The sequence below is a fragment of the Neoarius graeffei genome, chromosome 12 (genome assembly GCF_027579695.1).
Source record: "Neoarius graeffei isolate fNeoGra1 chromosome 12, fNeoGra1.pri, whole genome shotgun sequence".
In the NCBI taxonomy this organism is placed as follows: Eukaryota; Metazoa; Chordata; class Actinopteri; order Siluriformes; family Ariidae; genus Neoarius; species Neoarius graeffei.
Genome location: NC_083580.1, coordinates 29,079,034 through 29,105,530, shown reverse-complemented (window position 1 = coordinate 29,105,530; position 26,497 = coordinate 29,079,034). Strand labels below are relative to the sequence as shown.

Below are 26,497 nucleotides of genomic sequence, written 5' to 3'. Positions count from 1 at the left end.
CTCATTCTGAGATGCGCAGATAGACAGTAAAGGGAATTCGCATGATATGGAACTAGTGGGAAAAAAGTGCCGTCACAGCACGAATTAGACCTAATTCGTGCCGTGACGGCACTTTTTTCCCCACTAGTTCCATATCATGCGAATTCCCTTTACTGTCTATCTGCGCATCTCAGAATGACACAGGACAATGGGCGAACTAGATTTTTTTTTTCCCTAGCCACGGTACGCCGGAAATCCGGCGCGGCGCCAGAACGCTATCACCCCTGCAAGTTTGATCAAAATCTGATCACTCCTGTAGGAGGAGTAGCGATTTTCATGTAATTACACGTGACCTCTTTGTCGCCTCATCCATGGTAGGTGGTACCACCAAGTGAACAACTTATTGGAATGGGTCTTTAGAGTCTTCTGGGTGAGTTTCAGTGAAAACATCCCAGCAGTTTACAAAGAGCAGTGTTTAATGTGACAAGTCACCCAAAAATTTCAAACGCACATAAAATTGTAAATATGACCAGTAGCACCACCATGCACACCCACCTGGAGAACACCGTAGAAGAAAGAAACCTCCGTCACATGCACACTTCAAGCACAGTGAAATTCATCCTCTGCATTTAACCCATCTGAAGCAGTGAACACACGCACTCAGAGCAGTGAGCAGCCACACCAGAGCGCCCGGGGAGCAGTCAGGGGTCAGGTACCTTGCTCAAGGGCACATCAGCCGAAGGCCACCCCACGTCAACCTAACTGCACGTCTTTGGATGAAACCCATGCAGACACGGGGAGAACACGCAAACTCCACACAGAAAGGCCCTCGCCGGCCACTGGGTTCGAACCCGGAACCTTCTTGCTGTGAGGCGACTGTGCTAACCACTACACCACCGTACCACCTGCAAATTTGTACGCCAGTTTGATCAAAATCTGGTCAATCCCGTAGGAGTAGCAGCAATGTTTGTAAATTGTGGACGGACGACAATGACAGATGAACGTGTGATCGCCGGATGAGCTAAAAACTGTCTTGGCACATTCAGATGGGATGAAAAATTACTGAGAAACTCCAGTAATAATTATCCTACCTCCTTGTGTAATACTAGTCCAATCCAAATAAGGATTTAGAAGCAGAGGATTTATAAGCATGAACAGACTTTTGATTCGATTAAAATCAGTAATTGCTGGAGGAGTGTTAATGCAAGGCTAAAGGTCAAATTGGTTGTGTGTGATCTGCAGAGATTGACAGAGGAAATTAGAAATGCTACACTGTAGCTGTGGAATACCACACACAACTTCACACAAACAACTTGACATGCATGCTAGTTTATTTTCTGAAAACACTAAAATGAAGTATTTTCTTACCGGATTATGTTGGTGCAGTCATAAGCACCACCTATTCCCACCTCAATGATTGCTACATCCACCTTTACAATGCCACACACACACAATCAGATTAAAGGTTATCTGTACATAAAGATAAAAAGGCAAAAGGTCATGTTTGCAAGACAACATTTCTGGTCAGTGGCCCAAGTTGGTGTTGAAAGTGACAATGGTTTTCAACAACCCTGCATGTTGTAATATGAAGAATGCACATGTTGGCCTTCACAAAACGTCAAACCAAAATTATTTACTTTTACTTCAGAAAAAAACATTTTCCCCCAAAATGTGAAAGCACATTAGAATCAGTTTATAATTATGGTCATTATATTATACTGCATGCGCTTGTAATATGAACCTGTTGCTTAGCCAAATTATGCAACATGAATAGGACAATTAATTTAATAAAAGCTTATATTACTACTGCAATGTTATGGCAAATAAAACCCATAAAATGTTGCAACCAGACAAAACAGACAAGCCAGATAACTGTATAAGCCAAAGTTATGGCTTTCATTTGCTTGAAAGTTTATGAATCCTTTTGAATGCACAAATATTACCTAAAACAAATCCCATTTTCACACAAGTCCTAAAAATAGATAAAAAAAAAGAACCCAATTAAACAAAAGGACCTAAAAATATTATACTGGGGCATTTTTCTCTCTGTGGAAATGCAGTATAGTTCCAGCTTGTGCTTCCTTTTTAGCATCACTGCAGCATTTATATGCTACACAATGAGGCATACTTATTTAACAAGGAGTGCTCGGAGAGCACAATATCCCCCCCCCCCCACTGGCAACTATATGTTATAAGGCCATAACTCTGGTAAAATGCAACGAAATTGTAATATGTGTATTACTGACACAAAGAATCAGGTCAAATTTATTGAAATTCCTCCAAAAATTGAGAGAGGAGTTGATTTCAGGTGAGTGCCCTTTCCAGGACGGACGGACAAACATCGCCACGACATAATCCCCCTTCGAACCTTTCGGCCAGCGGGGGATAAAAACTAATAAATCCAGTACAGTCAGTTACATATATATTTGGACACTGACAAGTTATTTTAGCTGTTTACCAAAACGTATTCAAGATACAGTTATATAATCAATATGGGCTTAAAGTGCAGACCCTCAGCTTTAATTTGAGGGTATTCACAGCCAAAGTGGAGGAAAGGTTTAGGAATTACAGCTCTTTAATATGTAGCCACCTCTTTTTCAAGGGACCAAAGGTAATTGGACAATTAACTCAAAAGCTATTTTCATGGGCTATTCCCTTGTTAACCTATCATCAATTAAGCAGGTAAAAGGTCTGGAGTTGATTCCAGGTGTGGCATTTGCATTTGGAAACTTTTGCTGTGAACCCACAACAACATGTGGTCAAAGGAGCGCTCAATGGAAGTGAAACAGGCCATCCTTGGGGGGGGGAGGAAATCCATCAGAGATAGTGGAAATGTTAGGAGTGGCCAAATCAAGTGTTTGGAACATTCTGAAGGGGGGAAAAAAAAACCCACTGGTGAGCTCGGGAACTCAAAAAGACCTGGATGCCCACGGAAGACAACAGTGATGGATGATCGCAGGATCCTTTCCATGGTGAAGAAAAACCCCTTCACAACATCCACCCAAGTGGAAAACACGCTCCAGAAAGTAGGTGTATCAGTATCCAAGTGTACCATAAAGAGAAGACTTCATGAGAGCAAAATACAGAGGGTTCACCACAAGGGACAAACCATTGATCAGCCTAAAAAATAGAAAGGCCAGATTAGACTTTTCCAAAAAACATTTAAAGAAGCCATGCATGCCCATGTTCTGTTCTGGAACAGCATTCTTTGGACAGAAGAAACTAAGATCAACCTGTACCAGAATGATGGGAAGAAGAAAGTATGGAGAAAGCTTGGAACAGCTCATGATCCAAAGCACACCACATCATCTATAAAACATGGTGGAGGCAGTGTGATGGCATGGGCATGCATGGCTTCCAGTGGCACTGGGTCACTAGTGTTTATTGATGTGACAGAAGCAGCCGGATGAATTCTGAAGTGTATAGGGACAGACTTTCTGCTCAGATTCAGCCAAATGCAGCAAAGTTGATTGGATGGCACTTCACAGTATAGATGGACAATGACCCAAAACATACTGCGAAAGCAACCCAGGAGTTTAAGGCAAAGTAGTGGAATATTCTGCAATGGCTGAGTCAAATCACCAGATCTCAACCTGATCGAGCATGCATTTCACTTGCTTAAGACAAAACTTAAGGCAGAAAGACCCACAAACTAGCAACAACTGAAGACAGCTGCAGTAAAGGCCTGGCAAAGCAACACAAAGGAGGAAACCCAGCGTTTGGTGATGTCCATGGGTTCCAGACTTCAGGCAGTCATTGCCTGCAAAGGATTCTCAACAAAGTATTAAAAATGAACATTTTATTTATGGTAATGTTAATTTGTCAAATTACTTTTGAACCCCTGAAATGAGGAGACTTCGTAGAAAAATGGTTGCAATTCTTAAACGTTTCATTGGATATTTTTGTTCAACCCCTTGAATTAAACCTGAAAGTCCACACTTCAATTGCATCTCAGCTGTTTCATTTCAAATCTAATGTGGTGGCATGCAGAGCCCAAATCATGTCACTGTCCAAATATTTCTGGGCCTAACTGTACTTGTAAAAATGATAAAACTACGATGTAAACAGAGGATATAAAACAGCTGAGTTGCTCCAAATGACCACTACATGACAAACCCATCTGGCATTTTAAAGAAAATACATTTTTCTCAAACAAAATTTGGTCTCTGAAAATGAACGTTTGATTTTTGAAATCTGCAACTACTTTTACTTAAAATAAGTTTGAGAATAAATCCACTGGAGGATCCCTTTAACCAGTCCTCTCAATAACTGCCAGCAACCGGCGATTTTGCCACCTACTCACAGTGGTTTTTCAAAGAATTGAAATTCATAAGTTTTTACTTCATAATTTATACTTCATAAAAATACAATTTTGCATTCAGGATCACTCAGAATTCACCATTTAACATCTACATTTTCAAAATTTTCCCGGGGGAGGACCCCCCTCTTTTTTTAATACATCACGGCGGCGGCTAACGCGGCCTCTGCTCAGCTTACGCTTAAAATGGATCCCAGATGTCTGCTATTTAGCGGAATTCCGCTATTTTTCTAGCCAAAGTGTTTTTTTAAAATCTCTTGTATATCCGTTAAAAATATGTTTAAGTAAAATGACCAGCAGAATACGTTCTGATTTGGTTTGCTTGTTTAGCGATGTTTTCGTTGGCTTCATTTGTTCTCATTGACATTCGGGAACACTCGGAAGTTAAATTGATGTAAATACCACGAGACTGTATGCGATAGAATGAGAACACAATATGGCTGCGCCCATTTGCTAGAAAACGTGTTTTAACTCCGTTCGTGCTTTTGTTTCTAATGCGTTGAACTTAATTCAATGTCGTGGAAAGCGTAGTTGCGCTTAGCCAGAGAGGAAGTTGAATCCAAGAAGAGATTAATGAAATGTGGTGAATGCAGAACTTGAAACAAAAGCTCATGCGAACAGAGTAGCCAAAAAACTACCCAAAAGAGCACTGCAGGAACATCAGAAAAGGCAGAAGGAAAGATCAGAGAAACAAAAGCAGAGAAAACTGGAGGAAAGATCACAGAATGCATCCCAGAAAAGGGCATTAAATTCCTCTGCAGTGAAACCTTTCAAAAAGAGAAAGGTTTAAATCAAATATCTCCAATATTTGCTGCACATATGTATATATCTAATATTACTGAATCATTGATTTCTGCTCATTCATGATTTTTGAAAAATGAATGTGGCTTATTATGAGTTATGACATTAACTCGAAACAAAAAAAAAAATAAATGAGATGAACTATGGATACTATTGTTATATTATAACAAAATCAGTGGAATATTTAGGCAAGTATATTCTTCAAAGCTACATTTTCATCTAATTTTTATAATTTTTTTTTTGCCACTCATGTCAGATTACAAAATATGACAAATAGATACACATTGTTAAATTCTGTTCTTTTCTATGTTAAATCTACGTAAAAAATGTGTTCTATAGCATCTTTAAAATGTTAAAATCTCAACAGCTTCAGGGGGCTTTGCCACCTGTACCCCCAGCAGGGGCACTGCCCCTGCACCCTGCAAAGGGTTTGCAGTCCCCTTGACCCATGCTGATAGAGGAATGTAAGAAACTATTTTTTTCAATTACTGCTGGGATCCCTGGCTTAACCTCTGCCTACTACTCTTTCTTACTTGCCCCTTTCCCAGAAATATATTGAGAGGGCTGTTTAACTGGGTTCTCTTTATCTACTTTTAAGATGTTTGTAAAAGTCTAAATGTTTTAGTTCATTTGTGGGAAAAAATAGAATATTCTGAAAGGTTCACAAACCTTCAAGCACAACTGTACATTTTTATATGGTGACAGTTTTGAGCAGAGGGGAAAAAAAACAAAAACAAAACAAAACAGGACCTTATCACAAAGATAAACTGGTAAGATAGACAGCAACATCACTGAAGTGACATCACATGGGCTATGAGGTCACTCACCTTCTCCTGCAGGAATACGTGGAAAGCAAGGATGGTGAGGAAACGGAAATACGCTGGCATACTGCCACCATGTGCATCCTAAAGTTCAATGGGTAACAAGATCACAATTTAGTCCGCTTTCATTAAAAGAGAACTTTTTGCCTGTTTGGGTATGTTTGTAACTTGGTGAACAAAGGCCCCACAAGGATAGGAATATCTGACAGTTTTGGTCTTGTGAGGACATTTTGCTGGGCCCATGAAGACCCAAAACCTTCCCTCCGGTTAAAATTAAGAGTAGGCATAGTAATAATGAGCTTCAGCAATTGAAATTGGAAGACCTTATAAGAATGGTAAGGAGTGTGTGTGTGTGTGTGTGTGTGTGTTTTGAAGCTGTGGTTTGTTGCATGTGCAGTCTGCTTGAATTTAAAAAAAAAAAAAAAAACCCCACACTGTTCCATAGTGTGCAAGCATGATAAACATAGACAAACTTTATACTTTCTTCTGTGCCTACTGCCAAATACATTTTTTTAAATTCCCTAAATTAGATGAAACATAAAACCTTACCCAGTCACACCAGAGTTGGAACATTGAGCTCCCACTAACACATTCATAAAAGACGATTCACATGGTAACAGCCTGATAAGTCACTTTCACTCTTTCAATTTGTTTCTTTTTCATGGTGTTTTCTTCTATTTTCTAAGTTCTAGTGCAGCAGATTTTAGTCTGAATGACATATGATATGACCGTGTCTAGCTGAGTCATTTTAAAAGTTTTTGTTCCAAAGTTACTTGGAATCCTGTCCTCAAAATTTTAACTATTATGCAAAAATCGCTGTATTGCTAATTACTAAATTTCTTATAGGCTTATTATAAACATAGTATAGGTTATTGTTGACAATGTTTCATGAGTGTTATCGTACTTGCATACAAGTCCCACCAAGTTGTAACCAACTGGAACATCCTTGGCCCTCCAGACTTTTTTCCTAGACATGGAACTGACCTGTGTGTACTACTGTTTTCTTGGGTAGAACTTTAAGCATGTTTTTCTTGAAACTTATGAAGTTTTCTTGCAAATTATATTTAATCTGTAGCATAATCAGCAACTAATGTCTAGGGTAATTTGGCCTTTGAAGATCACAAAAACGTGCCTGGAAATAGCTGAGAAGCCATCTCCAGGCATCGAAATCCCTTCAGATTCTGGGGCCTGCCTTAGGGGGGCTGGCCTACCCCCGGTCACAACTGTTCCAGACCTTTGGCCTGTCATTCGGACAGGCTGAAGTCTGGATGGACAGTTAACATTTCAGACTTTTCTGTCCTGTGACAATCTGCTTAAATTCCCCAGTGAGCTCAGATTGCAGTTGTTAGAATAGTAATAACTGATTGATCTAAGGTGTTTTATAATCAGTGTACTACACTGTAGTGCGTCATGTGGTAATGCATTATATGACAATGCAATTTCATAAATACGACCATATATCAGTTGTAATTATGTTCCAACCATATACCTGCAACTCTGACTATCATTTTCAGTGACAAATAAAATGGCTTTGAAAGTTCCAAGTTTTAAAACATTTTTGATATGGTAATTTTCTTTCAGAGATTTCGTTTACAACATGTCTCCGACAGCTCAAAATGCATCACTGGACATTTAAAAAAAGCGACGTTTCTGGGGGAACCCTGGCCTTACTGGGTTGACCCCCCCCCCTTCCCATTTTCCTGGATCCACCCCAAAATACGTCTGTGTATGGTTCCACGTATAAATGCTGGTCTACTAAATAATAATCAATCGCCATCCCATTATTGTATATGACCCGTTTTGGGTCAAACCCACCCACTCAGCATGCTTGGCGCATTGATCTTTACATTTTGACTTGTGACGGAATGCAACATATCCTTGGAGGGGAGCCACATAGAGACTTGACATCTGTCATGCAGTTAAGGTTAACTTAAAATTATAAATATATACGAGTTATGTATTTTTTTTGTACAGTTGCAAGAACGGTCACTTGTTGTCAGACGAATACAGATTCACTTATTACAACATACATACACGTGCATGTGTATTTATATATAAAATACACACTTTAGGATTAGATCAATACTCAGATTGTTCAGAAATTGAATGACGACTCAAAGAAATTTGACTATACAAAACATTTTTGATGTTTATAAAATCAAATTGTGTTACTTGATTTTTTTTTTTAAACATCAAAAATACAACCCCAATTCCAAAAAAAGTTGGGACAAAGTACAAATTGTAAATAAAAACGGAATGCAATGATGTGGAAGTTTCAAAATTCCATATTTTATTCAGAATAGAACAGAGAGGACATATCAAATGTTTAAACTGAGAAAATGTATCATTTAAAGAGAAAAATTAGGTGATTTTAAATTTCATGACAACACGTCTCAAAAAAGCTGGGACAAGGCCATGTTTACCACTGTGAGACATCCCCTTTTCTCTTTACAACAGTCTGTAAACATCTGGGGACTGAGGAGACAAGTTGCTTAAGTTTAGGGATAGGAATGTTAACCCATTCTTGTCTAATGTAGAATTCTAGTTGCTCAACTGTCTTGGGTCTTTTTTGTCGTATCTTCCGTTTTATGATGCGCCAAATGTTTTCTATGGATGAAAGATCTGGACTGCAAGCTGGCCAGCTCAGTACCCAGACCCTTCTTCTACGCAGCCATGATGCTGTAATTGATGCAGTATGTGGTTTGGCATTGTCATGTTGGAAAATGCAAGGTCTTCCCTGAAAGAGACGTCGTCTGGATGGGAGCATATGTTGCTCTAGAACCTGGATATACACCTTTCAGCATTGATGGTGTCTTTCCAGATGAATAAGCTGCCCATGCCACACGCACTAATGCAACCCCATACCATCAGAGATGCAGGCTTCTGAACTGAGCGCTGATGACAACTTGGGTCGTCCTTCTCCTCTTTAGTCCGAATGACACGGCATCCCTGATTTCCATAAAGAACTTCAAATTTTGATTCGTCTGACCACAGAACAGTTTTCCACTTTGCCACAGTCCATTTTAAATGAGCCTTGGCCCAGAGAAGACGTCTGCGCTTCTGGATCATGTTTAGATACAGCTTCTTCTTTGAACTATAGAGTTTTAGCTGGCAACGGCAGATGGCACGGTGAATTGTGTTCACAGATAACGTTCTCTGGAAATATTCCTGAGCCCGTTTTGTGATTTCCAATACAGAAGCATGCCTGTATGTGAGGCAGTGCCATCTAAGGGCCTGTAGATCACGGGCACCCAGTATGGTTTTCTGGCCTTGACCCTTACGCACAGAGATTCTTCCAGATTCTCTGAATCTTGATATTATGCACTGTAGATGATGATACGTTCAAACTCTTTGCAATTTTACACTGTCGAACTCCTTTCTGATATTGCTCCACTATTTGTCGGCGCAGAATTAGGGGGATTGGTGATCCTCTTCCCATCTTTACTTCTGAGAGCCACCGCCACTCCAAGATGCTCTTTTTATACCCAGTCATGTTAATGACCTATTTGTAATTGACCTAATGAGTTGCAAATTGGTCCTCCAGCTGTTCCTTTTTTGTACCTTTAACTTTTCCAGCCTCTTATTGCCCCTGTCCCAACTTTTTTGAGATGTGTTGCGGTCATGAAATTTCAAATGAGCCAATATTTGGCATGAAATTTCAAAATGTCTCACTTTCAACATTTGATATGTTGTCTATGTTCTATTGTGAATACAAGATCAGTTTGAGATTTGTAAATTATTGCATTCCATTTTTATTTACAATTTGTACTTTGTCCCAACTTTTTTTTGGAATCGGGGTTGTATATAAAGTTTTGTATTGTCAAATTTCTTTGATTCATTACTACATGCAGTTCTATTAAAATTTATTATTGATTACCATCAGTTCAGGCTGTTTACAGTAAATTGGAAATTCCTCCCCAAATGCCTTGAAAGAGTGTCTCATAACCCCAGTTTTCCATTTTTCTCACCCATGGTTCACAGTGAAGGGCTTCAGCCTTTTTAATTGTACCCTCCTATTCTCTGCCTCGTACCCTTTTATTCCCCTAAACTTTGAGACCACCATAAATGCCCAACCCTAACCTAAACCATAAAACCAAGTATTTTGTATCCTTATTTTTATTGATTTAGACAACCAACAATTTAAACGCATGCATTCAAATATATATATATATATTTTTTCCAAAATGGCGTCGCAAGAGTGGCAGCTAGTTACAGTAGCTCCAAGCATGTTTGTGTGTTTTGGTATGTTTTTGTACTTTCGTGTTTCTTTCTGCACTAGTCTCAGTCGGAAGTGTGCACCTCGGGATGTACTACCCGTGAGACTGTGCATTTGTATTTTTCTCTTTTTCTTTCTGGGGCTAGTTAAATCGGCATCAACGGACCCTTTCAGCCACGGCTCCATTATTTACACTCGGGAGCAGCTGTTAGCACTGCGCAACACCAAGGTACTCCCCGTGGAAAGACCGGTGATCCCCGCGGAATTAAGGAGAAGGGGATGCAGAGCTGGAATGAAATGCCGGGAGAAGAAGAGACGGTATAAACCATGCATACCGTCTGTCATCATGGGAAACGTAAGATCTCTCCCTAATAAGATGGATGAGCTAATGGCGCTAACCAGGCTGCAGAGGGAGTACCGGGAGTGTAGCCTTATGTGCTTCACAGAGACTTGGCTGAATGAACTCTCACCGGACTCACACGTCACTCTGGACGGATTTCAACTCGTGAGAGCAGACAGGAAAGCCAAGGAGAGCGGTAAGAGGAAAGGAGGGGGTATAGCGATGTTTGTGAACGACAGATGGTGTAACCCAGGGCACATCAGGGTAAAGGAGCAGTATTGCAGTAAAAACATTGAACTGCTAGCGGTTAGCATTTGGCCATATTACCTCCCGAGGGAATTCTCGCACGTTATCACGATAACTGCAGGGGTGATAGCGTTCCGGCGCGCTGCGGCTGGGGGGGGAAAAAAAAAAAAAAAAATTCTAGTTCGCCCATTGTCCTGTCTCATTCTGAGATGCGCAGATAGACAGTAAAAGGAATTCGGAATTCCCTTTCCTGTCTATCTGCGCATCTCAGAATGACACAGGACAATGGGCGAACTAGATTTTTTTTTTTCCCCCAGCCACGGCGCGCCGGAAATCCGGTGCGGCGCCGGAACGCTATCACCCCTGTAACTGTGTACATCCCCCCCAGTGGCCGATGCTGCTGCAGCCTGTGAGCTCTTACACACTAGTGTCAAAGCTTCAGACATCGCACCCCCAGTTCCTGCTACTAATCTCCGGTGACTTCAATCATGCTTCCCTGTCCTCCACTCTCCCAACCTTCACTCAGTATGTGAAATGCCACACCAGAGACAAGAGAACTTTGGATTTAATGTATGTGAACACCAAGGACGCATATAGTTCATCACCCCTACCCCCGCTAGACCGTTCTGACCACAATCTGGTTCACTTGTCCCCTACATACATACCTATGGTGAATAAACAACCACCCACCAAGAGGTATGCAAAGAGCTGGTCTGAGGAGACCAGTATGGCACTGAGGGACTGCTTTGACACCACGGACTAGGATGTGTTGTGTGAACCTCACAAGGATGATATTGATAGCCTGACAACCTGCATCACGGATTACATTAATTTCTGTGTTGAAAACACTGTGCCAGTCAGGAAGGTATAGTGTTTTCCCAACAATAAACCCTGGGTGACCTCTGAAATAAAAGCCCTATTAAAACAAGAGGGTTTTTAAATCTGGCAACAAGGAGGAGATGAGGAGAGTGCAGAGGGAGCTGAAGAGGGGGATAAGGAGATGCAAGGACAGCTACAGGAGGAAGCTGGAGGAGCACCTCAAGGGGAGCAATACCAGAGAGGTATGGAGAGGCCTGAAAACCATCTCTGGCCACGCAAAGGACAGTGGGAGGAGCCCTGTATCTGGGGGCCAGGACTGGGCAAATGAGTTGAATCTCTTTCAACAGATTTGACTGTGCCACCCCACCCTCCCCCACTCACCATAGTCCTGACCTGTCTGTGATACTCTACCCCCCCCCCCCCCCCCCCATAATACCTCTGACACCAACAGCTCCCTCCTCACACCACATCACCCCCTTCCGCTCCCTGCTAGACCAATCCACGTACCTCACCCCCGACCTCACTCTACAGGAGTCACACCTCGGCTACACCCCTCACCTCTCCATAACAGCTGATCAGGTGTTGAAAGAGCTGAGGAGGATCAAGACAAGGAAAGCTGCTGGCCCTGATGGTATCAACTCCAGACTGCTTAAGGACTGTGCAGATCAGCTCTGTGGGATTCTTCTGTACATTTTCAACCTGAGCCTCAGTCTGGAGAAAGTTCCACTTCTGTGGAAATCATCATGTGTGGTTCCAGTTCCCAAGACTGCACACCCCAGGGAGCTCAACCACTTTTGGCCAGTAGCTTTAACGTCTCACCTAATGAAGATCATGGAGAGGATTGTTCTCTCCCACCTCCGACACCTGGTGAACAGTGAGATGGACCCACTGCAGTTCGCATATCGACCGGGCATTGGTGTGGATGACGCTGTCATTTACCTGCTACACCGGTCACTGTTGCACCTGGAGGGCACTGGGAGCAATGTGAGAATCAATGTTCTTTGACTTCTCCAGTGCTTTCAGCACAATCCAGCCATCACTGCTTAGGGGGAAGCTGGAGGGAGCTGGTGTTGACTGCCACCTGGCTGCATGGATCATAGACTACCTCATTAACAGACCACAGTATGTGAGGCTCCGCGACTGTGTGTCTGATGTGGTAGTCTGCAGCACGGGAGCTCCACAAGGTACAGTGCTCTCTCCTTTCCTCTTTACACATCTGACTTCAGCTACAACATGGACAGCTGCCACCTCCAGAAGTTCTCTGATGATACAGCCATCGTTGGACATGTGTCAGAGGGGGACGATCTGGAGTACAGAGAGGTCATCACAAACTTTGTCACCTGGTGCGAACTGAACCACCTGCGCATCAACGCCAGCAAGACAAAGGAGGTGGTGATCGATTTCAGAAGGATGGTTTCCCAAATTACACCAGTGAACATCCAGGGTTTGGACATCGAGATCGTGGAGGAGTACAAATACCTGGGTGTTCACCTCAACAACAAACTTGACTGGACTCAGGGTTTCCCATACACAGACCATTGTGTAGCGCAGCACCACACAAGCAGACTCGCGATTTTGAAAAAAAAAAAATTCCGTTGCGTATCGTTCCGTTCATTCATAGTGCTCTTTCTTCTCGTTTGCGCGCGCACACAGACAGACAGAGAGGCGTGCTAATTAAAAATAACCAGGGATGAGAATTTTCTGCCGATAAAATTTTAGGTATGATACCGTGTATAACTCTCCTACTTGCTGCTCATTTCATAGGCGGACGGAACTGCTGGCATGTGCTGCGCAGTAGAGCCCTGCACTCCCGCGGGAGTCCCGCGGGACCCGCCGCAAAGCAGTGCGGCGCGAGACAAATTTTGAAAGCTCATTGCGGGCGCGGCCGGGACCGGAAGTGCACATATGCGGCACGGGCAGGAGCGGTGATAAGCTGCAGTCCCGCTAACTAAAAACTTGTTTGAAATAAAATTTATAAATTATTAATTTATGTCTCATATATAACTTGTGCTGGATATTTTATTTGGCATTAATAAAAACATTTTAAGATGCCAGATTGAGTGAGGAATGGCATCTTAAATTTGCCATTGATCACCCTAACAGGAAATCCTTTGATCACTCTAATGACTCACCCTTCACACCCAGCTAACAAGAGAACCATGAGTGAAGTGATTTACTGCTTGAGTTAGTCTACAACTCTAATCAGAGAGACAGGTTACACAGTGACGGTAGGCTTGACTCAATGCTATCCCAGAAATCCTTCCTGTAATATGCAAATTTGGCTGTCCAATCAGAGGCGGCCAAATTTGCATATTACAGGAAGGATTTCTGGGATAGCATTGAGTCAAGCCTACCGTCACTGTGTAACCTGTCTCTCTGATTAGAGTTGTTCACTCATGGTTCTCTTGCTAGCTCTGCTTTGCAATAATTAAAAAAAATATATATATATATTATATATATATATATATATATATATATATATATATATATATATATATATATATATGTACAAAGCAAGCCCATTCACTTTATGCTGATCAGAGAATTATAATGGTTTCTCATGTGACAAAAATGTGCGATTCACTATTAAATATTTTAATCACTTGACAGCACTAACTATTATTATTATTAGAGACACTACATGCTGAATTCAGAAACAAGGTAAATAACAAACGTGAACGTGAGCTGTAGATATTTATGCTCAAATCCACTCAAAGTAGGGGGTGGGGCACCATCACGCTGTGTCAAGACAAGAACTTTCCTGAGAAATAACGCGAACGTCTGCATCATGCGGGATTTGCGGGCGGGAGCGGGACAAAATATGGCAGGCGGGAGCGGGACTGAAAATCATAATTCTTTGCGGGCGCGGGCGGGAGTGGGACTGCACAATGCGGGCGCGGGCGGGACTGAAAAATCCGACCCGCGCAGACCTCTACCGCGCAGGAGCGTCTGCCCAAACTTTAGGCTGAGATGAACTTAGTTTTTGATTTTAAAAAAAATTTCCAATATGTAATGCCCATTGTACATGCCTGTTCTTTAATTCAAAATCACCATCTTGATCTTCAGATTGGCCATATGGTATATGTATTACATTACACAACATCCTGTCCAGATAAAACCTAGTTAGTACACACAACAGTTGAAAGGGAAGTGATAAGTGATGTTGAATGTTGCCTGCTTAATATGCAAGACCTCCTGCTACCATGATAACGTCAGAAGAAAGCTTAAGAGAATTATATACAACTTTTTTCTGGTTTGCACTTCATTTTAAAGGATTAGAGTATTCAAAAGACATGAATAGCAAAAATGCAGAAATATACAGTAATACTGTAGAGCTCTTGTTTATATTAAAAGGTGCATTGATTTTTTTGAAATCATCAAATGTGAATTGATTAAAAACAAGTCTCTTGTACCATATTAATCATTTTCACCTGGTAGTCAACCAAGAAGGGGAATTTATTTCCAAATACACTGCAACTTTTTGCTGATAAAATTGATGGTTTTGGGGTATTAAAAAAAAAAAAAAGCCAAAAATCATTAGCTCCCTGTCCCTGGGCCCCACTGGGTGCCTGCAGCCCCCAAACCCCTGGCTTTTTTCAGACTAATATTTTTCATTCCCATCCCTGAATAACGCAGCCTTCCCGATTCGCCTTCCGACCCCTTATATTAAAAGGTAGCCTACGTCGTGCTCGTGATGAGCTTTATCATAGCCTTCTTGGCTTACAGGAAACAGACATCCCTGAGTCAGGCTATAAACCAATTTTGATGCATACAGTAGCAGCTTGACGCAAGGAACTGGCCTTATTGCATTATCCCGTTTATCCCGCTTCAGCATTCATGCAAGTTTATTAATAATGGCTTGACATTCACAATAAATAAGGATTTCCCACTAGCCTAAATAAAATGTTATACTCGCAGGGATGCCTAGTTGATGCTATCTGAAGCATAAAATCTGAATATTTTAAGAAACATCTTTATTAGCTTTATTGGCGAAGTAGCTAAACCATCACTGCATGAATAGGGTAAGCACAAAGAAATTCAGTATTCCTTTATTTTTTTGATGTAATGGAAATTTAGTGCTTTGATGAAAAAAAAAAAAAAAAATGTACTTTATCCATAGATTAAAACAGACCTCAGGAATAGGCTCCAAGGGGAACACCTGGCAGCCTGCTTACGAATCTCCATAAATGGTCCTGAACCCAATGACTTCCCTTACAATAGGGCACTTGAGGTTTTTTTTTTCAGGAAGCCACGCAGAATTAAATGTTCTGATAGGGCATGCAGGCTTTGCACCAATTAGGGTAATGCTTTTTCATTATTGTTAGTTGCCTTGGTGTTACCTTAAGTGGTTTCTTACATCTAATTATGATATTTTACTTTATTTTGTTACATTATACTATTTCATTTTAGTATTGGTTATTTAAAATAAAAACCTCCAGCTTGTTTTTTGCAATTTATTCCTTGAATGTCAACTAAAGAATGATTGAAAGATTGCCACCAAAAAGGCAAAAAACTGAACTTTAACTTCAATTTTGGTGAGTAATTTTCATAAATTTAAAAGACATGTTTTCCACCAACATCAAGCCCAGCAAACTAATGGCCTGTCCTGTAATGTAAAGTTGGGTCGAGGAATGAAACCAGGCAGGGTTCTGGTAAAAATTGTTTTAGCTGTCTTCTCTTAAAGAACTTAAAAGAATTTAGATTGAACTGAATAATCTCAAATGCTTCTTGTAGCTTTAAAATAGTCCCAGCAGGTGACTCTGAAGAAAAATACATGCTCTTAAGACACAAGCCAGGACTTGATCACCCCGGCTGGGTCCCGTGGGCGAGGGTGTCTGTTGTGAGACCCGAAACACCCGATGAACCCAGGTTACAAACACTGATGTGTCTTAAGTTGCACCAAAAGTGTATTTTAGAACTAGTTGATCTGGCTAAGCCAGTGACCTCCGGGAATAGGCCGGATGACGACCATGAATAGTACGGTGACAGCTGGAGAGACAGCTGACAACTGGAAAGACAGTAACAGGGGCAGAGAGGGCCAGCAACCCAAACTGCAGCTCCCGAGAGGGTGCACCCAAAAATAAGCTACGAAGAGCCCTAATGAAGTATACCCCCAGGGGTGCCCGAGAGGGGGGGGGGGGAGGATGAGCACCCCAACAGGACTGATAAACAGGCGACGAAACGGAACAGAAAAACGACTACAAGTGCAGTCTGTCCATGTGGCAAGGTCTGCAAGAACCCGCATGGTCTAAAGATCCACCAAACCAAAATGAGATGTTTGACGAGGAAGCAGGTGGTGCAACGCACAGGCCCAGTACCTGGTGAGACACAGGAGGAGCCTGGCCGGGAGTCAACCCACAGTGCCCAGACCCTCCACGCCCCACAAATCCTACCTCGTTTCAAGCATTCTGAACACCGTCGGGTCATGTGGCCTACTGCCAACAAAGAAAAAGAGAGTGGTTCCAGTTTGATGAAGATCTGGATCAAGTCCTTGATGCCACTGTAAGGGGAGATGCAGACCAGAAATTGCTGTCAATGTCTGCAATGATCAGCATTGGTGCTGAGAGGTTTGGCTTAAAGGAACAACAGCCAACCAGACGTCCAGGGGAGCCAAACAGACGGGAGGTGAAAATAAGCCAGCTTAGACTGCTTGGACGGCACTTAAAGGTGGCAAGGGAGGAGGAGAAGGCCGGGCTGGCAGAGCTCTGTAGCATCCTGAGGAAGAAAGAAAGAAAAAAAAAAAAAAAAAAAAACTCACCACCCTCCGTTGAGCAGAGTGGCATAGGAGGAGGGGTAGGGAGAGAGCCAGGAGACGTGCAGCCTTCATCTCAAACCCCTTTGTTTTCACCAAGAAGATCCTTGGGCAAAAAAAAGAAGTGGCCACCTTGCCTGCACTGAAGACAAGGTTAATAAGTCACCTACAGTGACAATGCAAGAGAGGAAGACCTTGGGCCATGCAGAACCCTGATAACTCCGCCAGAACCCACCTCGGCATTTAACACCAAGGAGCCAACTTTGAAAGAAGTTGAAGAGGTTGTCAGGGCAGCCAGATCTAATTCAGCACCGGGCCCCAGCAGAGTGCCATATGTGGTTTACAAGAGATGCCCCAGACTCGTGAAGCGACTATGGACGATCCTCAGGGTCATTTGGAGAAGGGGGAAGGTGGCCCAGCAGTGGAGACACGCAGAAGGGGTCTGGAGGAGAGCTCAATTACCATCGAGCAATTCAGGATCATCTCACCCCTCAGCGTCAAGAGCAAGATATTCAGTATTGTTGCCCGGCGCATGACGGAGTTCCTCCTGAGGAACACATACATTGACACCTCTGTGCAGAAGGGGGGAGTCCCAAAGGTCCCAGGATGCATCGAGCATACAGGAGTCGTCACCCAGCTGATCCGGGAGGCACGGGAAGGCAAGGGAGACCTGGCAGTCCTTTGGCTCGACCTTGCCAATGCCTACGGGTCTATTCCACACAAGCTGGTGGAAACCCCGCTTGACCGACACCACGTTCCAGGCAAGATCAAGGACCTCATACTGGACTATTATAGCTGCTTCAGTTTGAGAGTCACTTCCAGAACAGTAACATCTGCATTTCATCGGCTGGAGAAGGGCATTATCACAGGATGTACCATTTCTGTGATATTGATTTCCTTGGCCATGAACATGCTGGTGAAGTCAGCGGAGGTGGAGTGCAGAGGACCACTCACCAAATCAGGTATGCGACAGCCCCCCATCAGAGCATTTATGGATGATCTAACAGTGACTACATCATCAGTCCCGGGCTGTAGATGGATCCTCCAAGGCCTTGAGCGTCTCATTAGCTGGGCCCGGATGAGCTTCAAGCCAACCAAGTCCAGGTCCCTGGTGGTGAAGAAGGGGAAGGTTTCAGACAGGTTTCGCTTCTCAATAGGAGACACCCAGATTCCATCTGTGGGAGAGAAGCCAGTCAAGAGCCTGGGCAAGATCTATGACTGCACCTTGAAGGACACCGCAGCACTCCGAGCAACATCAGAGGAGCTGGGAACCTGGCTGACAGCGTTGGATAAGACAGGACTACCAGGCAAGTTTAAGGCCTGGATTTACCAACATGGCATCTTGCCACGACTCCTCTGGCCACTGCTGGTCTATGATGTGCCAATAACCACCGTCGAGTGCTTCGAGAGGAAGGTCAGTTCCTTCCTGCGGAAGTGGTTGTGCCTGCTGCGAAGTCTTAGCAGCATCGCCTTGTACGGGAGGAACAACCAACTGAAACTACCCTTCAGTAGTCTGACGGAGGAGTTTATGGTTACCCGAGCAAGAGAGGTGCTGCTGTATAGGGACTCTAATGACAAAGTCTCTTCGGCTGGCATAGAAGTGAGGACCGGCAGGAAGTGGTGTGCTCAAGAGGCAGTCGACCAGGCGGAGTCCCGTTTACGGCACAGTGAATCGGTAGGAACAGTGGCATCCGGACGGGCAGGACTCGGGAGCAACCCAAGATCTTCCTATAATAAGGCGCAGGGGAAGGAAAGGCGTCAGCTGATCCAGGAGGAGGTCCGGGCAGGGGTGGAGAAAGCCCGCTGCAGTAGGACAGGAGGGATGCAGCAGCAGGGGGCGTGGAATCGATGGGAGGAGGCAGCTGACCGGAAGGTATCGTGAACAGAACTATGGCGATCTGAGCCACACCGGATCAAGTTCCTCATCCAGTCTGTCTACGATGTCCTCCCAAGCCCGTCCAACCTCCATCGTTGGGGCTTGGCTGAGAACCCACTGTGCCCTCTCTGCCAAGGAACTGGATCACTGGAGCACATCCTGAGCTGCTGCCCAAGGGCACTGGCAGATGGGAGTTACTGCTGGCGCCATGATCAGGTGCTGCGGGTCATTGCGGAGGCCATCAGTACAGGGATTTCCATCAGCAAACACCAACAACCATCAAGGCAGTCCATCGCATTTGTTAGGGCTGGGGAGAAGCCGCAGCAACTCCGGAGTCAAGAAGGGGGGCTGCTGGCAACAGCCCGGGACTGGCAGCTGAAAGTCGACCTAGGGAGACAGCTCAAGTTCCCGGAGAGCATCGCAGTGACCACACTCAGGCCAGACATGGTCCTGGTGTCGGAAACAACAAGTTATTTACAACACACGTGTGTGTATATATACACACACATACATATATATATACACACACACACATGTGTGTGTGTGTGTGTGTGTGTGTGTGTGTGTGTGTGTGTGTGTGTATATATATATATATATATATATATATATATATATATATATATATATATATATGTATACACACACACATATATATATATATAATGTATATGTATATATGTGTGTGTGTATATATTATATATATATATATATATATATATATATATATATATATATATATACACATATATATATATACACACACTATTACACACACACACGTGTGTGTGTGTGTGTGTGTATGTTATATATATATATATATATATATATATATATATATATATATATATATACACACACACACACACACACACACACCCAGTCCTCGCAGACGGTGTCGCAGATAGCATCTGCATAGCCCCCCCACCTTCGCAGACGCTCTGCGCACACCTCCCAAAAATTGTGACCACCACAGAAGCCTCGCAGACAGCGTCGCAGACAAGAGGGCTCGGATTGGTCCACTCTACATCCGCTGTACACGCACTTCCGTTTCCCTACTTTCCCGGTTTGTTTTGTTTTCACGACCGGCATTTTTAAAAACACGAGCGAAGATGGAGCAGAACGAAGAGCGGTTGATTGAGGAAGTACGTACATCTATACGACTCCAGTTCTAGTCAATATAAAAAAAAAAAAAAAAGTTCTAGTCATTATAAGTAACCGGAGGATAAACACTCCAGTAACCACACCCACCAACTACTCCTAGCGACTTCGCGCCCCCTTGCGTTGTGCCGGTGAATAACATCGCGCACGCCTATACTCCCCGCTCAACGATAAATTACAACTGTCTGCGAAAAGCTATCTGCAAAAGCCTTGTCGCAAGAGCATGCAGAGGCCTTTAGCAATCCCCCAACTCCGGCATTAGAGCCCTTACAGCGGGGCGAATGGGTGACGGCTCGGCGGCATAAGCGTAGAGCCAAAGCTACCGCTGAGGCTCGCCCACGGGAGCACCACTCCTCTCCGCGTCACGTGTCGAACAGGTTTGCTCTCCTTAGTGATGCACCCGCTGAGAAACCTGAAAGAGCTCTGGTTATAGGGGACTATCATACGGCACGTGAAATTAGCTCAGCCTTTAGGGGCACCAGCAGCTTTAGTCAGGAGCCAGGGCGCCGGACATAGCAGGTAATCTTAGGGTCCTAGGCAAGCACAGGTTCTCAAAGATAGTTATCCATGCAGGAGCTAATGATCTACGCCTTCGTCAGTCTGAGGTTACTAAGAGTAACTTTGTAGAGGTGTTTAAATTAGCGAAGGCGATGTCCGATGCTGTAGTATGCTCTGGCCCCATCACAATGCAGCATGGCGATGTAGCTTACAGCAGGTTATGGTCGCTGAACTGCTGGCTGTCCAGGTGGTGCTCTGAAAACAGTGTGGGCTTTATAGATAATTGGGCTAATTTTGAGAGCACTGCTGGCCTGTTAGGGTGGGACGGTATCCATCCCACTCGGGAAGGTGCTGCTCTCCTTTCCTGCAGCATAGGTCATAGTCTCAGAACAGGCCTAGTTAATTTCTGACAATCCAGAGCCAAGGCCAGGGAGCAGACGAACAGGCTAAACTGACTATCTGCTAGCTGCACAGAGTCGTCACTCAGGGCCCACTACATCGATACTGTGTCTGCTCCCCGAGCTCAACAAAAAGGTAGAAATTTTCAGAGAGTTTGTTCCAGTAACCTAATCAATATAAAATTAGATCATACTGACTGTACACCTGCTGCCAGCACCTTTGATCTAAAGGTGGGGCTATTAAATATTAGATCTCTTACATCTAAAGCGCTAATGGTTAATGAACTCATTACTGATCAGGAGTTTAATGTACTGTGTTTAACAGAAACATGGATTAAGCCAAATGAATATATAGCATTAAATGAAGCGAGTCCTCCTGGGTACAGTTCTATACACCAGCCTCGTCTAACTGGCAGAGGAGGAGGCGTCGTGGTTATTTATAACAATTATCTAGGTGTAACACAAAAACCTGGTTATAAATTTAATACATTTGAAGTTCTTCATACTCATATAATGTATGTAGCCTCGAAAAATAAGTCTACCCAGTTAATTCCATTGCTTATTATTTACAGGCCCCCGGGGCCATATTCTGAGTTTCTTTCTGAATTTGCAGATTTTCTCAGATCTGGTTATTTCCTTAGACAAAGCTTTAGTTGTCGGAGATTTTAATATTCACTTCGATAACCCAGAAGACCCTTTAAAAACAGCGTTTGTGTCCATCTTAGACTCAGTCGGGATTAAGCAGAATGTCATAGGACCGACCCATAATGGTGGTCACACCCTTGATCTAATACTAACATTCAGATTAAACGTAGATAATATAGTCATACTTCCACAGTCTGAAGTTCTCAGATCATTGTCTCATCTCATTCAAGATATGCCTGAGTAATAATATATCCACCTCACCACACTACTGTACTAAACGTACTTTCACGTCAACTACTGCACAGAGCTTTATAAATGATCTCCCAGAGCTGTCAACTTTGATTGGGTCACTGTCGGCCCCTGCAGAACTTGATCAGGCAACTGAATGCTTAGAGTCAACATTCCGCCATACTTTAGATAATGTAGCTCCTCTAAAAAGGAAAATGGTCAGAGACAAAAAATTAGCACCCTGGTATAATGATGACACTCGCACATTAAAACAGACCACTCGAAAATTGGAACGTAAATGGCGCCAAACAAAATTGGTAGTGTTCAAATTAGCTTGGAAGGAGAGCTTCCTGAAGTATAGAAAAGCTCTTAGTGCTGCGAGATCAACATATTTCTCCTCCCTAACAGAAGATAACAAAAATAATCCTAGATTCCTATTTAATACTGTAGCAAAATTAACCAGGAATAAGTCCACTATCAACACATGCACACCTGCAGTATGTAGTAGTAACGACTTCATGAATTTTTTTTAATGACAAAATTGAGAATATCCGACAAAAAATTCAAACTACTAATTTAAGGTTAGACAATGAAAGTGACCTTGTAGTTAACAATATAACTATCAGATCATCAATTAGAATGTTTTACTCCCCTTAAAGAAACTGAATTACTTTCATTAATCTCTACATCAAAAGCCTCAACTTGCGTACTAGATCCCTTACCGACACATCTATTCAAACAGATAATGCCTGGAGTAATTGAACCGCTTCTAAAAATAATAAATTATTCTCTTATGATTGGCTATGTACCCAAATCCTTTAAACTAGCAGTTATCAAACCCCTGATTAAAAAACCTGACCTTGATCCCTGTCAGCTGTCCAATTATCGGCCAATATCAAACCTCCCCTTTATCTCAAAGATCCTTGAAAAAGCTGTGGCACAGCAGTTATGCTCATATTTACATAGGAATAACATCCATGAAATGTATCAGTCAGGATTTAGACCTCATCATAGCACAGAGACAGCACTGGTTAAAGTAGTAAACGACCTACTGTTGGCGTCTGATCAGGGCTGTGTCTCGCTACTTGTGTTGCTTGACTTTAGTGCAGCATTTGATACCATTGATCATTCCATTCTTCTGGATAGACTACAAAATGTTGTGGGAGTTAAGGGAATGGCCCTCTCCTGGCTCAGGTCTTATCTAACTGATCGTTATCAGTATGTTGATATAAATGGTGATATTTCTAGACATACCGAGGTAAAGTTTGGTGTTCCACAAGGTTCTGTCTTGGGTCCACTGCTTTTCTCTCTCTCTCTTTTTATATACATCTCCATCCATCCTCTGGGCGATATTATTCGTAAACATTGTATTAGTTTCCACTGTTATGCTGATGACACACAGTTGTACGTCTCTGCAAAACCTGATGAGAGACACCAGCTTAATAGAACTGAGGAATGTGTTAAGGACATTAGACACTGGATGCTTATTAATTTCCTTCTGCTTAACTCTGACAAGACTGAAGTACTTGTGCTAGGACCACATACAGCTAGAAGTAAGTTTTCTGATTACACAGTGACTCTGGATGGCCTTTCTGTTTCTTCACGTGCAGCAGTACAAGACCTCGGAGTGATTATTGACCCCAGTCTTTCATTCGAAACTCACATTGATAACATCACCCGGATAGCTTTCTTTCATCTCAGAAATATTGCTAAGATAAGAAATTTAATGTCATTACATGACGCGCAAAACTAGTCCATGCTTTCGTTACCTCCAGGTTGGATTATTGTAATGCCTTACTGTCTGGATGTTCCAATAAGTGCATAAACAAGCTCCAGTTAGTTCAAAATGCAGCAGCAAGAGTCCTTACTAGAACTAGAAAATATGACCACATTACGCCTGTCTTATCCACACTGCATTGGCTCCCAATCAAATTTCGTATTGATTATAAAATACTACTATTGACCTTTAAAGCACTAAATGGTCTCGCACCACAGTACCCGAGTGAACTTCTGCTCCTCTATGACCCGCCACGCCTACTTAGGTGCAGGCTATCTGCTGGTACCTCGTATAGTGAAGGCTACATCAGGGGGCAGAGCCTTTTCTTACAAAGCCCCACAGTTATGGAACAGCTTTCCAAGTAATGTTCGGGAATCAGACACAGTCTCAGCATTTAAGTCTAGGCTGAAAACATATCTGTTTAGTCAAGCCTTTTGTTAATGGTGTTTATGAGGTAAAGGAGTAGATCTGGAGGGTCCTCAGACAGAGTGTTTTGGTAAACTGTAGGGCTGTAACGATATGCGTATCGAAATACGCAGAGCCACGATCCGTATCGCGATACAAGGCAGAACCGCGGTACACCCTTTCAAACTTCTCCTCAGCCCAAAAACAGAGGCGCTTCCAAACTTCAATTTATGAATACTTTACTTTTTATTTACATTTTAAACTTACTTAAATTACTTTTATTTTTTTATATCCATTAGTAAGTCGTTTTTTCGCCGACCTGCGACAATCTTCTGCGAGTCACGCAACGTCCACACTCGCCACTGGCAGAGCATTCATTTCTTTTAAGCGGTCGCCATTCTGGTTGCGACGCGGGGAGCGAATCTGTAAACAAGCAGCTCATTGGCTGGCTAGGTGTGCCACAAGCCAATCACAATCACTTGACCGGAAAGGCATGCAGTGTTGCCAGATTGGGCAGGTTTAGGTGCTTTTTGGCTGGTTTTGAACATATTTTGGGGTGGAAAACGTTAGCAATATCTGGCAACACTGAAGGCATGTCTGCTTGGGCGGAAGCCTTCTGCGGCAGTTACATTTTGACACGCGAGCAATGTTTCACCATAAAAATTCCGTAATTTCCAACTGTTTTCCGCGATCACAGAAAATCATTGGCCCTATGAGAGTGAGACAGTGAGAGCCACCCCCCCCAAAAAAAATCTTAACGGATTTACACGATTTGGAAAAATGACTTTTTCAGAACCGAAAAAACCAGAGCTTCCGACTCAACAGTATTATTTTGAGAAACAAAGCAGTCTTTGGATATACATTTGTTCATTTTTGCATACATATTACTCATTCTCTGCAGTGGTCTGAATTATTTGTTATTAAATAGTTAATATAAGTAAGTAAATGTTAAGAAGTCAAATTTACTACTTTAAAAAAACATTTTTTAAAAAATCGTGGGCGTATCGAATCGTGGGTCAAAAATCGCGATACGAATCGAATCGTGAGTTGGGTGTATCGTTACAGCCCTAGTAAACTGGGATGTATGGATGCTGTCAGTCCCCACTCGCTTGCTCACTCGAGTTTGTTGACGGCGTAGTGGCTGGCTGCTTTATGTCCTGGGGCTCCCTCATGCCCGTGTTACCTTCTGGCTCTCTCCTTTTAGTTATGCTGTCATAGTTAGTTGCCGGAGTCCCTGCTTGTACTCTGTGCAATATGTATACTGCTCCTACTTATCCAGGTGACATTGGGCATACCTAACAACCTGCGTTTTCTTTCCCTCCCCCCCACCCCAAATCTGTCCCTCTGAGTTACATGGAGTCAACAGGAAATCTTTTGGTGGAGAGGGTGGAGACCTCGACTGGCTATCGTAGCCTGCAGGGAATCGGCCGTCAGACATTCTGTCGCACGTCCCAGACCCGGTGAAATGTAACTGAATTGTCTTGGCCAGCCCTAAGGGTCCCATCTGCATCTCATCATTGCTGAGGAGTGTGCTCCCATCACCCAATCAAGCATCCAGCCAGAGCAGGTCATGATATTTTTTACCATATTAACATGCCATTGTTGTGTTATGCCTGATGTAAAGACTCTCGTCTCTGCGAGCCTACCACACAGATTTAATACTTGTCATTTTTAGGGCATACCTAACAACCTGTGTTCTCTCTCCCCCCCCAATCTGTCCCTCTGAGTTACATGTTGATCCTGGGATTGAGATGCTGGCCTCTTCTGCCCCTCGGACCTGCTTGATCCATCCTGGTGCCCCGTGTCTGGTTGGAGTTTTATCGCACCGCTCCTGTGAAGGACGGCCCCATGAGGACAGTTGAGGGTTATACCTGTTAAAACTATTAATATTATAGTCAGGCTGTCTGTTGTTGCCCAAATGAGGATGGGTTCCCTTTTGAGTCTGGTTCCTCTCGAGGTTTCTTCCTCATGTCGTCTGAGGAAGTTTTTCCTTGCCACCGTCGCCACAGGCTTGCTCATTGGGGATAGATTAGGGATAAAATTAGCTCATGTTTTAAGTCGTTCAAATTCTGTAAAGCTGCTTTGCGACAATGTTTATTGTTAAAAGCGCTATACAAATAAACTTGATTTGATATATCCCTTGGCTCTCCAACCATTTCTTGCGACTCATACCAAGCTATAATTGTGGTTTTAACAAATGGGTTAATTGTGTTCTACTTA

General features: G+C 43.0%; 1 protein-coding gene across 1 annotated transcript in view; it reads right to left on the bottom strand.

Moving 5' to 3' along the window:
* fpgs (folylpolyglutamate synthase) overlaps positions 1-26,497 on the bottom strand; it is a 62,085-nt gene that overhangs the window by 20,034 nt on the left and 15,554 nt on the right. Inside the window, 2 exon segments of the mRNA XM_060934853.1 lie at positions 1,348-1,409; positions 5,926-6,003. Of these exon segments, the coding sequence (XP_060790836.1) occupies positions 1,348-1,409; positions 5,926-6,003 (140 nt within the window).